The sequence below is a fragment of the Mastacembelus armatus genome, chromosome 17, assembly GCF_900324485.2.
Source record: "Mastacembelus armatus chromosome 17, fMasArm1.2, whole genome shotgun sequence".
NCBI classification, from domain to species: Eukaryota; Metazoa; Chordata; class Actinopteri; order Synbranchiformes; family Mastacembelidae; genus Mastacembelus; species Mastacembelus armatus.
In genome coordinates this window covers 12,423,741-12,441,517 of record NC_046649.1, presented here as the reverse complement: position 1 = coordinate 12,441,517, position 17,777 = coordinate 12,423,741, and the positions used below count along the sequence as shown (strand labels likewise).

Below are 17,777 nucleotides of genomic sequence, written 5' to 3'. Positions count from 1 at the left end.
ACTGACTAGTAGGCACAGGAAATAAGTATTTAAAAATATATTGCCCTCTCAAGATGAAGTGTGGTCCCTGTGATAGTGACATAGTGTGACCATGTGGCCTCGATGATTGTGTCACACGAATATGTCTCAGTTTCAAAGCCTTTGCTTCAGATTGTTAGTTGTGTCCGATGACATTGGCTACCCTTGCTGGACTGGTAATCCGTTTGTCACAGTTTTCTTTCACCTACAGTCCATGCACATCATGCTGAAGGAAAACATCTGTGGCGACTAGAGGAAGATCTTCTCTTGCTGCTATTGTCACTGTTAAGTCATTAAAGGTTTGCACCACACGAGTTCCCCTCTCAGTTGGACTTGATGTGGCACAGATTGTAAAACTCGACGTGAAGTGGAGGGTTGAGAGCCTGAGTCGAGGGTGGCAAGAACTCTAATGTCTTAGTTTATCTTCCAAGACAGAAGAAAGTGCTGTATTACATGGCTTCTGATCAGCTGGATGTAAATTGACTGTTACTTGGGAGACATGTATCAGGAGGTGTACCATTGTACAGTTAATTAGCATAGAGAAGGACAAAGGGAAGAATGTATTTGTGAGGAGCTATGTTTAAAAAAAATGCTGATATGAGAAATCCTCAGTGCTTTAGAGCGTGGAGCTTGTCTGCATTTTGTGGGGAAGACAGTAACAGTAAAAAGCCTCAGGACTGACTCCCCACTGTAAAAGGATGTTGAAGTTTCCAAACAAGAAGAGGAATTAGGGGCGAGAGAGAAAGGGCAACACTTGTCAAAATGTAGTGTACTATACTTATCACATTGCTGAAGTACACACAGTAATTTGATTTTCTTTAGTTATGACTAGAGGGACTCTTTGTTCTCAGTACTAATGAGTGAATCAAGCCTCTCCACTGTGTATCACTCATTTCTGATTTCAGGTATGATAAAGTTCACTCTCATATTCAGTGAATTCATCTCAATCGAACATGAAAAGCAATGAGCCATTGTTATTGTAAAACCCCAGAATTACTATTGACTTTTTAGCTTACATTGTATGTTCCACAAAAGAAAAAATGTTGCATGTTATTTCAGCTCAAGTATTGGCATATCCAGTTATAATGGGAAAAAAATTATAGATTTCAACTTTGACTTTGTGTAGACAGAAAGTCTACACAAAGTCAAATACAAGCACCTAGTTAATGCAATCACAATTGACTGATGACATTAACAGTGCTGACTTTGTTAATCATTGTCTTTCTTCGTAGGAACCTGGGGAAGTCTGGGTTGCGTGTTTCATGTCTGGGTCTCGGTAAGTATAGTAAATTAGCTTTAAAAACTAAAGTGTAATTTCAGACTCATCCGTGTGCAAATTCAGCTCATTTGTGAGTATAGAGAGAGTGTAGCCTCTACAAAGGAGTGAAGCAGAAGAGAAGATAGTCTTTTAAATTTTATTATATCATTTCACCCTTTTCTAAACCTCATGCATTTTTCATATTTACAGAAAGTCATCAGAGACAATGCAGAGTACTTTGCTATTTAATCATTAGCACTGGTTTTAGCAAACAACTTGCTTAATTATCACACATATCCAATGCACACCAGAGGATAAACACTTTCATTTGTCTGACTGATTCACTTAGTACATTTTTTGCATGAGTGTTTGCCGTATTGCAGCATATGTGTGCCAAGTTGCTTGATTAGGGTGTGTCTCTGAAGACAAAATAACTTATTAAAACACAAGAATGGCACAGTGCTGCCAAGGCCCACAGCAGATCTGAAAATCTATGAATGAATGAATTATTCATCTTCGTTATTTTTTATAATGTCGCCACAGCCGAGAGGCGATGTTTCATCTTCCAGGAATTTGTTTCAAACCAGGTGCGGTGGTTAGCACTCACGCCTCACAGCCTTTTCTCTGTGGTGTTTGTATGTTCTCTCCTTGTCTGTGTGGGATTTTTGTCCAGGTGTTCCAGTTTCCTCCCACAGTCCAAAGACATGCACTTTGGGATTAGGCTAATTGGTGACTGTAGGTGTGAATGTGAGTGTGGTTGTTTGTCTGTCTCTATCTGTGAGCCCTGTGATAGACTGGCGGTCTGTCAAGGGCATACCCCACCTCTTGTCCAGTGTTATCATGGATTGGCTCCAGCCCACCTCCCTGAATTGGACAAATAGAGAATAGAAGCATGAACCAAAACAATTTGCTTTAAAATTTGGGTTTCGGTGTTTTAGTGAGGGCAGCATGGTGGATGAGTGGTTAGCACTCTTGCCTCACAGCAAGAAGGTCCTGGGTTCGCAACCTGGCCTTTGTGTGTGGAGTACTCCGGTTTCCTCCCACAGTCTAAAAACATGCATGTTAGGTTGATTGGTGACTCTAAATTGCTCATAGGACTGAGTGTGTGAGGTTGTTTGTCTTTGTGTGTCTCTATGTGGCCCTGATGACCAGTCCAGGGTGTACCCCTGCCTTCCACCTGAAAGAGAGCTGGGAGCTCCAGCAGATCCCCATGATCCTGGTTAAGGAATGAGTGGGTATAGAGAATGGATGGTGTTTTAGTGATTCATAGTAACTGCAAAATGGCATTTTAAAGGAAGAATTATGACATTTTTAAAAACATAGTCACTGTCGTCAGAGTTACATAAGAAGACTGATCCCACTTTCCATAGCAGCCCATTAGCTTAACTTAGCACACGCTGGAAACGGGGAAACAACTAGCCCACCTCTGTCCAAATAAAAGTCTGCTAAGCTAAGCTAAACTATCCAACGGTTTACTATTCAGACATGTGAGCATTGTCAATCCTCTCTTTAAATAAGCAAATATTCAAAGAATTTCTTTAAAAATTGTGTAGCCAAAACTTATTCAAATGAAGCAGATCATTTTATTGCCAGCTTAGAAAATGATTCTGATCCTACACCATTCTGCTATCACTTCTGGTCCAGTTGGCTGCAGACTTAACAACAGCTTCTGCTATATTTCTTATTAGTTGGCGATAACAAAAAGCTGGGTGTGACAGGATTAAGCAGCAGAAGATTGGGAGGAGAATATACAAGTTCTAACAAAAACTGTGCTAAGCTTTTAGTGTTTAGAGAAATAATCCCACGTGGAACTGCTTCTCCTGTGCATCATTCCAGTCATGTATGTTTTCACTTGTGTACACATGCTGTAAGAGGACATCACACAATCTGAGGCAAAATTTGACCTGGAACAAATAGGTGTTTATTGATAGCCTCCATACTGCTATTACTTAGCAGGCTTATTTGAGCTTTTAACAGATGACAGGTGCTGCCTGCCTGTTTGCACCAAGACAGACATGAACAGAGATTATTACCAGTCCTCAACTGACCAGTGAAAGAACCGCACATATCAGTAAGTGCTCAGATGTCCACTTGTGGTGAGGTATTGTGTTTTCATGGTGATATAAAAATGCTGACTGACTGAAGGCATTTTTTCAAATGGTAATGATGTATTTTTGTGCCTTCTGCTGACCTGATTTTTGTGTAATAAGTGTTTGAAGTGGAGAAGGAGCAGTATTATGTAATATTTTAAAAAGAAGACATGAATCAGTATATTTTATCAAGTTCTTCAGGCTCAGGGGTTTGTAATTATTTTAAATGCTACAGCTCTGAAATCTGTTTGTCTGTTTTCTGAAGTGTGTTCTATTTCTACAAACATGAAATTAGTTATTTTCGACATAGCTGTTTTGGTGGTCTTTAAGTCTCTAACAAATTTAAAGTTGAAAACCCAATTCTAATGCTTTTACATACAAAAGGGCCAAAATATGGTTTAGCACGAACACCTACATCCATGAACTCAAATTCCATTTGTAGTTTGTATCGGGATGAGTAGAACATTATTAAAAGATTTTTATAACAATATACTTAGTACTTTTTGATGCCACTGTGTATTATGGCTTATTGCATTAGTAGGTTTGGAAGCAGCTTGATGGTTTGTGCAACCAAGTGCATAGGTCACTATATCATTAGCGGATAGATGGATCTGTACGGGACAGATAGAAGAAAGACCGTTTGTAAATAGCCTCACTAAAAATGATCAGAGTATAAGCCACTGTGGGATTCTGATAATATGTGTTGGGGCTATGGATTTTTGTTTATGAACCTTCATATTTTTGCATTTTGCCATATAAATATTAATCTATACAAATGAGAACTAGGCAAGATATTTTGTTTGACAGATGACAGGTAGCATCTACCTACACCAGTTGATTTATAGAAGATAAAAAGAGTTGGAGCCAAATAAAAAAATATGTTTCCAAAAGCTGCAGCAAGAAAAATTAGGAAAAAAAGAATAAAGCCTAAACATGACTCAGAGTACCTGTCACCATACAAGAAAAAAAATGCTTTGTTTGCTATAGATGCTCTGCAGGTGAATGGATGTGAAAGGAATGTTGGAAATATGATTTTTCTGTCTACATAAATGTACATAATTAACATAACATCTAGGAATCTTCTCAATGAAATAAACACTTTAAGCTGCCCTGTGTAGAATTTAAAAGAAATCCCCTTTATATCTAAAAAGACAAAGTGTTTTTTTTCTTTTCTGTAGCTGAATAAAAATTCTACATATAAAAACACAAAAAGCAAATATGGCAGTGAGTCTGTTCCCTAAACAGTCAACCCTGACATTTAGCTGTGATAGCTTTAGGACAGACGTATGTTGTCATGTGTCCATGCCAAAATGTCAAAGTAATAATTAAGGCACAACTCAAAGCAGTGAGAGTCGTTTTACATTAAAAATGTCCTTGTTTGCTTTTTGCTTGTTCAAAACTTCTGATTTTGATGTTTCCTTCCACAGGCACATGGGTAACATTTGGAGGCCAGGTGTCTGATGAGGTACGGTATGTCAGATCCATCATCATCCAGTTCATGAGTAGATGTTGGCTTTCATTATTTTAGACCCTGCAAATACAATCAGTGAGATGTGCAACACCCACTTTGGAGCCTGCATAGGAACAATTTGATGTATAACAAACAGTCAATAGTATTCATTTCCAAGTATCACACCAGATTGTGAAGGCCCTGTTGTTCAGGTCAAGTGTTCAGGTCTTATTCTTCCCTGTCATAAGTTATTAGACGGAAGACCTCCTCCAGTGCCTTGACCTGACTTTGGCAGAGGGGAAACAGTGAACTGGGGACAGCTCGTCACTGCTCAGTGACCACTGGGACTAAGTGACACACAGTGACACAAACAAAATCACCAAAACAAAACAGGAGCTGAGTACGGGAAGAGAAACTCATCATGACAAAATTGGCCTTTACATGTGTGGCTCTAAAGGAACTGTAGGGACAAGAACTAGGTCAAAATAGTCTGGAAAATATATTGAGCAGTAAACAGCCAGCTCATGCAGTTTTCCTGGTGATTTGTCTCTCAGCAGCAACCAGATTTACTCCCTAGCACTCCTTCAGGGAATTTCCCAACCCGTCTTCTTTAATGTATAATTTGTGTATTATACCACGTTAAGGTCCACGAGTGAAAACTTTTCTTGTCTTTTGTCAGGTGGCAGAGCAACTGATGACTATCGCCTATGAAAGCGGGGTCAATCTATTCGACACTGCTGAGGTCTACTCCGGGGGGAAGTGAGTGATGGCTCTGATTTGTTACCTATCTCGCATCCACAGAGCCCCTTTTTGTCCTGTCAGCTCTTTTCTCCATAGGACACGAGATGTTTACAAGGTTTAGCCCCAGACCAGGAATTATTCACCTGAGGAAGCCAAAAAATGAAAGGTAGCTGTGACTCTAAAATGATTTACATAATCCTATTCATCAGTGGAGGCTCCTCATTATGTTCATAGCTCAATCTAACATTATAGGTCTGGACATTGTCATGGTGAATAATGCAGGACACGCTTTAGAATATTAATTTCAAAGTTTCTGGTGAGATTCATGCACATACAATACAAGAGGGGTTTATCTTTTATGTTATGCCCCTTCTGATTTTTAATCTGGTACTCGTGCTGTAGATGTGTGGCAGATAACGGTCACACTTATTTGCTCTTTGAAAAATGGCACCCAGATATCTAATCTCATCATCTTCTTATGTGTTTTTTTCTTTAAAGAGCAGAAATAATCCTGGGAAACATCATCAAGAAAAAGTGCTGGAGGTAAAGTGTAGTGTGTTTAAAGGATTGTGTTTGTGCACTTGCACTGCTTAGCCAAAAGTACGTAGATGCACAAACATTACACTCATATGTTTCCACTGCCATCATTGCAATGCTGTGACAGCCTCCATTCTTCGAGGAAGGTTTTCCATGTGATTTTGGAGCCTGTTTGCAGGGATTTGCTGCCCTTCAGCTACAGGAGCATTAGCTGTATCACGAGATAGAGCTTGGGTCACAGCTGGCGACACGGTTTATCATTTCTAAAGTGTTGGGTCAGGGCTGTCTGCAAGGCTGTCAAATTGTTCCATTCAGGAACCCATATTTTTATGGACAGTGCTTTGTACATGGGGACATTGTTATGAGGTTAATTCATCTTCTAGTAGCCATGAATGTCTGTACCAAATGTCATAACCATCCAGTATTTGTCAAGATCTTCCAGTTAATAACTAAAAATGTCAACCTGCTGATGTTGCTAAAGATAAAATCAGAGGGTCATGGAAGTAAATAGAGCTTATCCTCCAAAAATGTTCTGCTTGTCCAGTAGTTTTTCTCTTTTCGGTGGGTGGAACAAAGGACAGACCTGCTAGCATGGCTGAAAAGGAACATAGTTTTGTGCAACAGAAACATAGAAATATGCTGTCTTTCATACTCCTTTAATTAACTTGCAGTCCTTCAGATCTATGTTAAGACCCCCCTAGGGACTCCTGACCCCAGTTTCAGCGCGCCTGGTGTAAAGTATTATACTATGCTATCGTGCTAAACTTGAAAATATCTGCTTTCAAGTAAACATACATTTACAAAATGTGCATCCATCTCATCCATCTCATCATGAAATCAGTTCATTATCTGTAACCACGCAAAACATAATTTTTGCTCATGGCCATGGCTCACAGTTGAAAAAAACAAGCAGGTGGTGGTGAGTATGAGCTCCACAGAAAATATCACTTTCTTAAATCTATACTGCTTGTGGTGCCACACTGCAGTCATAAGATGCCTTTTGTGTGTCGTCTTTCTCAGCAACTCCTGCCAGCTCTCTGCCTGCCTTCACAATCAACTCTGGATCTGTCTAAATGTTTAATTATTCAAGCAGGGGGAATTTTACAGTGAGAAAACTATCTTGTTAGAGTTCTGAGAAGAGAGTCCTTCTGTAAATCTTCATACTAGATAAGTAAAGGGGTGCAGTCCATCTGCCACTGCACACTGCAGGATAGGTCATTGGAGGACACTTTTTTAGCTCCTTTCCCATCATTATGTAAATATTTAATATCATCATAAACACAAGTAAACATGGTAGATACAATTGTATGTGCACACACACCTTTTAAAGTCTTTTTTATGGCCTTGTGATGGGTCTGTCTGTCTTCCATCAGGAGATCCAGCCTGGTCATCACCACAAAGCTTTACTGGGGAGGAAAGTAAGTGTGTGCATGTGAATGTGTATTCCCAGTCTCTTCTTTCTTAGATGTTCACACGCGCACAGACATAGGAACGCACTCCAAAAAATGACTGACACACACATGTATACATAGCAACATGTTCTCACCCGCTCTTCCTTCCCTTCTTACCGTTCCTCATCCTTCTTGCCAAACTGCCAAGAGTCATATCTGCTTTAACTGTCATGCTGAAGTATTTGGGTCTCAAAAAGACTCCAAGCTCATACTGTGGGAAAGTATGGCAAGCTGTTTGAGCTTAAATTCCATATCCTTGATATCAGATGTTCATTTCATACACTAGTTCAGTCTTTGTCAGAACTAGTTGGACATTTGATTGCACTAATTGGACATGTGATTGCACTAGTTGGACATGCGATTGCACTAGTTGAACAAGAACCCTTACTAGTCACACTTTCTCAGCAACTAGTGACATTTCTGTCCATCTAGTTCCAAGAAAGGCATTACTAGCAATGCCAGTCACTGCACTAGTAGGACCAAAGTCCCAACTAGTCAGCTTTTTGATGTACTAGTGGCCCTCTGAACAACACTAGTAAGGCTAAAAGTCTTACTAGTTAACTAGTGTGCTGAAAGAACTGTGACAAGTTTACTAGTCAAGCATGAGTTTGGCTAGTGACCAGCATTTGTCTGCATTAGTTCACTAGTGAGAGCCTAAATCCTCACTAGTTGAGGGCCAACATGCTAAACAATGCATACTAGTTAACTAGTGAAGTTAAAACCACACTAGTTGTACTAGTGACATACATTTTGATGTAACTAGTTAACTAGTAAGTTTCAAAATGTCCACTAGTTGAACTAGTGAAATCCAAAATACTCACTAGTTAACTAGTAGCACAGAATGCTAATGATGGATGGCGGGCTTTAAGGCTTTCTATTAGCTCTCCAATCCAATATTTAAAATGCCAACAAATCAGAATGAAGGATTTTGTAATTATCCCAACCACTTCATCTGCATGTTGCGCACTAGTTAACATGCAGGTCAGGTTGATTGGTGACTCTAAATTGCCCATAGGAGTGAGTGTGAGTGTGTGAGGTTGTCCATCACAGGGTTGTGGCCCTGTGATGGACTGGTGACCTGTCCAGGGTGTACCCCTGCCTTTCACCCAAAGAGAGATGGGATAGGCTCCAGCAGATCTCTGTGACCCTGGTTAAGGAATAAGCGGGTATAGATGATGGATGGATGGATGGATAGTTAACTAGTATGCATTCTTTAGGCCCTCACTAGTGAACTAGTGCAGACAAATGCTGGTCACTAGTTCACTAGTGAGCCAAACTCATGCTTGACTAGTAAACTTGTCACAGTTCTTTCAGCACACTAGTTAACTAGTAAGACTTTTAGCCTTACTAGTGTTGTCCAGAGGGCCACTAGTACATCAAAAAGCTGAGGACTAGTAGTAACGCCTTTCTTGGAACTAGATGGACAGAAATGCCACTAGTTGCTGAGAAAGTGTGACTAGTAAGGGTTCTTGTTCAACTAGTGCAATCACATGTCCAACTAGAGCAATCAAATGTCCAACTAGTTCTGACAAAGACTGAACTAGTGTATGACATGAACATCTGATATCAAGGATATGGAATTTATGCTCAAATGGCTTGCCATAGGAAAGAGAAACTCCAGTGGTACATCCACATGCTTCTTCTGGTGCTCTTTTTAAGTAGCTATTTGATGTAAAGTATGGCAATTGTAAACATTTGATTTAAGTTCATTCTCTCACACTATTTTTAAGGTACCAACATCAGGTGGATTTAGAGAGCAACAACTTAACCCCCAACTGTGATCTGTGAGAGAGCTATGAGAGCCTGGAAGGGTTTTCAAGCATCTCATCACCGCAGCACAACTATTTGCACACTTACTGTCTGTTGCACTCATTGTGACAAGAGGCAATAAGACATGAAAATGTGGAGGACAGAGCTAATATCTTTGCGTTTGTAGATTAATTTTTACCTTAAATAACCTTAACATTCTCAGGAAGGAGGATGGCAGAGAAAGGAAAAGATTAATAGAATTTTCAGGGTTGGGGAAATCTGGAGGTAACTGAGAAAACAAGTGTAAACCCACTGACAAAGCTTTAGCGCACAGTCATTTTGAAGATTTGCAGGTGTTTTAGGGTCCCACGGCTGTTTTGGATTAGGCTTACCATTCATATCAACGTCATTTTCAGATGAACTAGCAAAACAGTTTTATTAAACCCACTATGTAATGTATGCTCAGCCGATAGACAAAATTGGCAAGTAACTACTGAACATTTTGCATGATTTTGTAACTAAATAGCCAAATATTTGCCTCAGGAGTTGGTGCATACCAAAATAGAGCTAATATAAGAATTTATAGTGGTCATGTAGTAAAAAGTTGAGCAACAATTTCTACTCTGACTTTAGCATAATGGCATGTGAAAACTTGTAACTAGAAATAGCATCGATGTAGTAAAGTTAAAAGCTTAATATTTCTCTCTAAACATTACTGAAGTAGAACTATGATATTGAATTAATGATGCAAGGTACAAGTACATGAAAATAAATGCAGTACATTTTCGTATTATTGCATTACTTTGCTATGACTTTGAAACTTTTAGTCTACACATCTACGTGTCAGTTTTTGCCCAGATTTCACCTTGCACATCATCTAAGCTTTGTTAAGTAGAACGCCATAGGAATAAAACAGGTGATCACAAGAGACAGTGACAATAATGTTGTGTTACCCAACACACGCCAGGGTTTATTCCGTAGCTCTGGGCATAATGCATAGCATTAAGTGGGTGTATTTCTCTTCAGTGATTTGTAGGCATGTATGCAGCATCTTCTTTAATGATCTGTTTTAGTTCATGAGATTTGTGCATATGTGTATAAATGTGTGTTGACACTTTAGACATGCACTTCTTTCCCTCCCATTGCAGAGCCGAAACAGAGCGCGGCCTCAACAGAAAACACATCATTGAAGGTAACAAGTCGATTTCCTTCCCTCAGCATTGTCCTTCAAATTACCCCATCATTCGAAAAGCTCTGTAATCTCCCTCTTTTATCTCTTTTCCTCCTCCTTTCTTCACATCTGACTCTGTCCTCTTTGATTTTTCTCAGCATGTGCACCCAGTTGATTTTGGAGTTTTATTTGTGATATATGAAACTACAAGTGTAGTTAAAAAAAACTGTTACCTCACAGAGCAAGTAGAAAATCTAAAGTATCCTCTGCTCTTCTTTTAAAGGCATTATGGCCTTGCAAAAGCTTATAATGACAAACCTTATCTCATACCTTTAGCTTGATCCACCCCACTTTCCAAGCAACTTGCCATCCACTCCACAGCGCAATGCACCTCCTGCAGTGACTCAGCTCAATCCTATGTTATTAACATTCACCACAGCCTCTGCAACTCCCCCCCAACAAGAGAAAGGGAATACATTTACAAAAGACTGGAGGACAAGAACAGGGAATAATAAAGTGAAAGTAGGAGAGGGCAGGTGAGACAGAGGGGAAGGAAAGGTGGCATCTGCAATTAGCAGAGTTTGCCTGTCCAGATGATAGATAGCATCCATGAGGGAAAGGTGCAATGTCCTCATTTCCACTGGTCTGGCACATGTCACCACAAGCTAATGAACTGGCTGAAGAAAACATTTGCTGAGACCGTCTTCCTTACTACTGTTTGTAAGGGCCAGCAAAAGACCAGTCTAAGAATTTGATTTTTAAAGAGACATTTAGGTTTGATGGAGTGTCAAAACTTAATAACAAAGATCAGGACTCATAAACGCTGAGATGACAGCAAGAAAAAGACAGTCTCTCTAGCAACCAGCAAGCATGTTTAACAATTTCCTCAAAGGACAAAGAAATTCCTCAACAGTTTCATCATTTCAATGAGACTTTCGTGGAACACATAATTAACTGCATTATTCATCGCAGACTGCAGTAAAATAGTTTTGTTGTTCAACATCTTTGCTCAGTTCCAAATATAGAGTCCCTACACAGCCAGTACGCTCCAGCTAATCCATGAGACAGCAGAAACTGCTCATGGTGACGGCGCAGGCTCAGATTAGCATCCATGTAATGGGTGTTTCTGGGATTGTGGGAGTGCAGATGACAGAAGAAGGAATAAGTGGTTCTAACCCATAGCTGGGATTAGCGGGTGATGATGATGATGAAGCCTCTGGCACTAATCTGCCACACATATTCACACATACTCAAGAGCGCAGGAGTGTCTTTTGCCTTGTCTCTCTGTTATTCTGCTGTCCTCCTGTGTGACAATCTCCTGTGTTCACTTTTCATCTTTCATCTAGTCTTCTGTGTGTGAATGGGGACTGATCTGCTCACAATACTTTGCTGCAACCTCTTAGCTTCGCCTCAGTATTTAATGCTGCTGCTCCAACAAATACTGAAAGCTGAGGGAAAGAGAAGGAAATGAATGTGACCTTTCTTCTGAGTCCTTGTCTTTCTTATCAACCTCTATGCTTTGAGTTGTTTGCTTCCTCCGCTGACTGTCAGAACAGCTTTCACTTATCTAACACGAATAAAGGCTTGCACAGGTGCTGTGCTTAATTTTCCCACCTAGATCCTCTTATCAGTAGATAGTGGTGTGAATTCATCTTGACACTGATGAATAATGTAAATTACGTAAATTCTATGTTTTACCTTTTCAAATTTTTAGTGTGAATCAACTTTAACTTCACTAAAAAAACATAAATAAACGTAATGGTACAATGTGTAATATGTAGAGCAAGCTACTAGAATAAATGGAATATAGTATTCATAAAAATGTTGTCATTAGTGTGTAATCACCAGAAAATACCAACTGCAACATTTTCTTTATCTTAGAATTAGCCTTTTAAATCTACATAGAGAGCAGGTCTCCTTTCTCAGAGGCAGCCACACTGTGTTGTCATGTTTCTATGAATGTTGTGTAGTATACTTTCACATTTTACACAATGCATCCTCAACAAATTTGTCTGTAATTTCAGTTGTTTGAGTCTTAATATGCTTGACTTTTTGGTGCTGCTGTCTCAAGCACAGAAGTCATTTGAAGTTGACAAAGCGGGAAAAACACAGTTGTAATTAGTTATATAAACAGTAGCTGAATTACAACCAGATGTTGTGTTTATGCCGTGCATGCATACTGCTATTTTTAACTGTCATGACTTAACTGAGACATTTTAATAGAGTGGAGCTTTATTAATGTTTTCACTTATACCTGTCCCTTTCCTGCTACAACACGTTAAGATGTCTGCCATGAAAATGGTCTATTAACAAAACCTGCTTGGTCTTACTAAAACATGTCATGAGATTTAATAACAGCTTTCCCTTTCACTGGCCAATAAGTCAGTGGAGAAACTGAAAAAAAAGAACTTCAGATTAATCTGCCTGACTTGTTCATAACCGTGCAATGAGTTAGTCATTACTTATTTATATTAAATGATCAGAAACAGGATATTATTAGCCAGGTGATAGTGGGTCATAGACTAGCATTTGAGATTATATAAATAACATTTGGTTTACATTTAACAATATGTTATTTTGTTGTTTGGAAAATGAAACTTGGTCCCATAACCATGACTGTTGTTAGGCAAACCACATTGAATATGACAGCCCAGATTCACATATGAGCTCTATCAAAAGATGTGGCAGGCCATGAGCAGCTGGCGGTCCCTGAGTCACATGTGGTCAACTGTCACTTTGCCATGTTTATGAATATGCTGACTTTAAATCCCCCAGGGTCCAAAACACCCTATTTTTCTTTTTACCTGATATGATGGTTTAAATGAAGAAAGAAAACCAACACTTTTGAATCCATCTTTTTGGTACATTGTTCTATAGTACAATGTTCTGTAGTTCTTTTTACTATATGTTGTTCATATAGCTTGGCTAATTAGCAAAAAGAGATAGAAAAGGTGATTATCACTTTTCACAGATCCAGGCCAGTCCAAGTTCCAAGGTGTCAAGGGACAAGGTTTCTCAATTGCTATCATGTCTGAGTTAAACTATAATAAGTCTCCTTGGTCCAATGGTATTAGCAAAGAAGATGATACTCCAGGCGTATGTGGGCTATGTTGAGTTTTATTCCAAGTGTGCCAAATTATCTTAGTGGAAATTATTTATTTATGTGTTTACTCTGTGGATGGTGACACATATATTTATTCCTACACTACAACAAATACGATTAGTGGCCATGATTCCTATTGACTGTTTCTACTTTCTTTGACTTCATTTTTCATCAGGTTTGAAGGGCTCCCTCCAGAGGATGCAGCTTGAATATGTGGATGTGGTTTTTGCCAACCGGCCAGACAACAACACTCCCATGGAGGGTGAGTGATCACTGACCAGACCCCAGGGCGGTTGATGCAGGGTTGGGGCAGGGACAATGCATGATGTTCTGAAACATGAGAAGGTGAGAAATACTGACAAGACTTCTGCCCTCGCTGCACTGGTGACCTTTGCCTTTGACCTAAGGGGTTTGACTTTGTGTGTGTCTCAGTCTGACACACACATATTTCAAGCACAATCTTGCCTCATCCCTTTCCTCTATTTTAGACCACCAGTTTCCCCCTCTATCTCTCTCTGTCTCTGTGGGATTACTAGTTTCCACAGGGTCTCTGAGCTGCACCCGCTCCCAGCTCTCCCTGTTCTTCAGAAGCAGGATTATCTGCCCCCCAGGGGAAGCTGGTGTATTTTTGGAATGGTCTCACTAGATACAAGCCCTACTGCGAGCTCTATTCCTTCAATGCTCTAATGCTGCCTTTCCCCACATCTACCTTATGTCACCATTTATTTCTTTTACATACTTACATACATATATTTTCTTCTGAAATTACTTCCTTGTGATGTGGCCATCATAGATACTTGGACTTTTCTTTCTACACAAGCCTTACTGACTGAGAAGGATGGAGTCCCACTGGTCACACAAAAATATTTTCCAGTCTTTCCACCTTGCCTTCATGCTTCTGCCCCTGTGAGCCAGCAGACTGTGGGAGGCCAATCTGCCATTGTTATAGTTCCAGGGGCTCTGGTGACTGGCAGGCAGACCCTGCAGCCTGCTCTGTCAAACCTTCTACTAATCTGTGTCTACGGATAAAATCACTTCACTATTGACAGCTGACATCAAAAAGTCTAATCTGATGGAGAGTGACAGGATGATAGAAACCGAACCAGAGATGTCAGGTGTAAAGATAGATAGATAGATAGATAGATAGATAGATAGATAGATAGATTGATAGGCTGGGAGGTTTGTGTTTACAGCAGCTGTGCTGTTCCATTAATCAAAGTAAAACATTGTGCACATTTCCTCCATCCTTTACTACAGTTGAGCAAGGCCACAGTAATAAATCACTGTGTAGAGGTTTAGTCAGTTTTAACAGCTACAGAGAATGAGACTGAATATACAGACTCATGAAAAACTGGGTATCCTCATGCATCAGCACTAGTGTTTCCTAATATAATTTCTCTTAGGGATGGAGAAGCAGCACTAACATACAAAGTGAGACTTTACCATCAATATGGGTATCTGCAATATACAGAAATTGTTATGCTCATGTCTATTGTAATGATTTACACACCCACATCCCTGAAATAGGGTAAATATTAAGTGTTGATAAAATTCACAAAAAGGTCCTCAAGCTCCAAATGTCTGATCAAAATGGCAATGTTTAGAAAACTAATGAAGTGACATGTGCACATGTATCTGTGAAAATACCCCAGAGAGCGTGGATAAGTAATGGGATACAGAGTCAAAGAGACATGGCACCAATAAATAGACTTTATAGTCATCTCTCCAGCCAAAAGGTTTTCACCAGAGAGAAAATGAATACGTCATGCTGAACACAAACCCAAAGCAATCTAGTCGGGACATTCGTTCAAGTGCCAGGATATCACCTCTGTCCTCAAATGTTTAGCAATAAAGAGCAGCATGCATGGTGATCTCACCCACTCAGTACCTCAAAGCTTATCTTCCTTTTGGCTCAAAACCTTCTTTCCAAACATCATTAAACTAAGAAAAGGCTTCATGGGCCATTTAGAATCTCCTGTGGTGTGACATATTGATCACCACCTTGACAGTTGCATCAGCAAAACCAAATACTGAACAACATCGTCATGTTTCAGCATCTTCAGGCCAACATGCACCATAACTTTGCACTGACTTTTGTGCCTGTGCAAATAAATAGTAAATTAAAAGAACAGTTTGATAATTGGGCAACTATACATATTCATTTTCCATGTGGCCAAGAAGACCTTATTTCTATATTTATGTCTATTTCCCATTTCCAGCCTTAGTGTTAAGATAAGCTAAATGAGGTACATGGGAACGGTATCAAGCTTCTCATCTAAATTGTACGTCACTAATTTTATACCATACATGTTCTTCATATGTGCACACACCACGTGCATGTATCCACAACTTCACCCACATCATTGCCCTACTTGAAAAAAATGAAGTGGGTTTTTCTGAGTGCAGTGTTGATGGAGTTCACTGGATATCTCACCTGAGCACTACGCTCAGTGCGGCGTCTGTTGTTGGAGTTGATGACTCACTGCAGGCCCATGGAAATAAACTTGTTAAGAATGGCCAGTAGCATGGATGTTGCTGTGAATCAAGTTGTCATTCTCCCCTCCTGGCACTCAGGTGAATTATTCATATATTTACAGACTTATATGAACTATGTGTGCCTCCAAGGTTTCTACATAGTTCACAATTTATTCTGTCCTTACATCCCTCCAAATCCCTCATTCCCTCCCTCCCTTTCAGAGCAGATGTACTGCTATTCCTCTACCCTCCCACCTGCTTCACCCACACGCACACTTGCTCTCTGTCTCTCGCTGAGCTACATTTTGGTCCAGAGAAAACTACTGATGAAAAGGAATAACTCTTTTTTAATCACACTCTGTTGTGTTCTCATCCCTTCACCCCCATTTTCAGTCTCTGCACTTTATATTTTGCCTGGACAATTTACAGTGTGTTAATGTAGCTGATGTTTCATTAATCTACTTTAGGTGCAATTACAGGCAAAAGGAGCCAATTTCAGAATGAAGCAATCACACAGATTACTTTATGACCTTGTTGTTGTTTTCTTCTGTAATGATACAAAACATTACAAAAGTTAGCTTCATTTCTAATTCTTATTGGCGTTATACCTGGTTAGAAACACCTTTCACAGTAGTTTTTATTAAATACAGTTTTGCCTAGCCACTATTGCAACATCCATTTCTCCCCTAGCGCATCCTCAGGCACATATGCGCAAAACACTAAAGGTCACTGTGGCTGACTTCAGCCCCTTCAGTTGTAACTTGCCAGGATTTCTTCAACTCTACAAGCAACATTGCACCAAGGCTGCCTGAGTATTTGATTTAGCCCCTCGAGCATTTAGTGTGACCCGAAAAAACAATATCTGCTTACATGAATTTAAAAGGAAATAAGCCTTTTGCTCAAAGAGGCTAAATACGTTTCAAGGTCCAACTTTGTTTTTATTGTCCTGAAGGCAACAGTTTTATTGATTTTATTGCCTTTAAAATCCTTGAAGTTTTTTTTTATTAGCACCTGAATGTAACCGTCCTGTAAATTTGTGTATATAATACAAAAATAACATAAGATACTGCAATTGAGACATAATACAAGTAGTTTTAATAATGGTCTTCCTGCAGATTATATAAAAGCTGAAATAGTGGCGCCATCCACTGTTCAGTTATTGACAATGTATTCATTCTTTGATATTGCATTTTTACAGAGATAGTGAGAGCAATGACACATGTGATCAACCAGGGGATGGCTATGTACTGGGGGACATCACGGTGGTCCGCCATGGAGATTATGGTGAGTGATAGAGAAATTCTTTGTGCATCTCAACAACTAACATGAGATAAAGACCAGCTTTGCTCAAAAGATGTAACAAATAATGCTGGGCTTTGTGTCGAACTCGGTACCACTGGTCTGAATAGCGTTTATCTATGATAATGTGGAAACATTTTTAAATCCATGTTTAAAACGTTTTCTGCATGAATTACCATTACAAAGAACTTACAAAGTCAGACATATAACACAGTATAAACAGAAGTTCCAGTTTAGCCTCATATTATTGCATTATGCTATCCAAACAACTTGGGATGTGAATTCCTAAGCACATATTAAAATACATTTAAAATAACTAACATCACTCACCACTAAAGGTATGAACCCTTCAAAGCACTTGTAATGTTCTTTGTATGATAGAAGGAGACAATAAAATCCAAAATGAGCTAATATGTTAAAATACTAGATGATAGT

The 17,777-nt window shown here is 39.4% G+C and overlaps 1 protein-coding gene across 3 annotated transcripts in view; it reads left to right on the top strand.

Moving 5' to 3' along the window:
- The window catches only part of kcnab1b (potassium voltage-gated channel subfamily A regulatory beta subunit 1b), a 32,762-nt gene that overhangs the window by 13,136 nt on the left and 1,849 nt on the right, over positions 1-17,777 (top strand). For all 3 annotated transcript variants that reach the window (XM_026313311.1, XM_026313310.1, XM_026313312.1), the window contains 8 exons: positions 1,251-1,294; positions 4,794-4,831; positions 5,496-5,575; positions 6,056-6,100; positions 7,468-7,512; positions 10,443-10,486; positions 13,744-13,830; positions 17,242-17,327. In XM_026313311.1, coding sequence (XP_026169096.1) covers positions 1,251-1,294; positions 4,794-4,831; positions 5,496-5,575; positions 6,056-6,100; positions 7,468-7,512; positions 10,443-10,486; positions 13,744-13,830; positions 17,242-17,327 — 469 coding nt within the window. The remainder of the gene's footprint in view (positions 1-1,250; positions 1,295-4,793; positions 4,832-5,495; positions 5,576-6,055; positions 6,101-7,467; positions 7,513-10,442; positions 10,487-13,743; positions 13,831-17,241; positions 17,328-17,777) is intronic.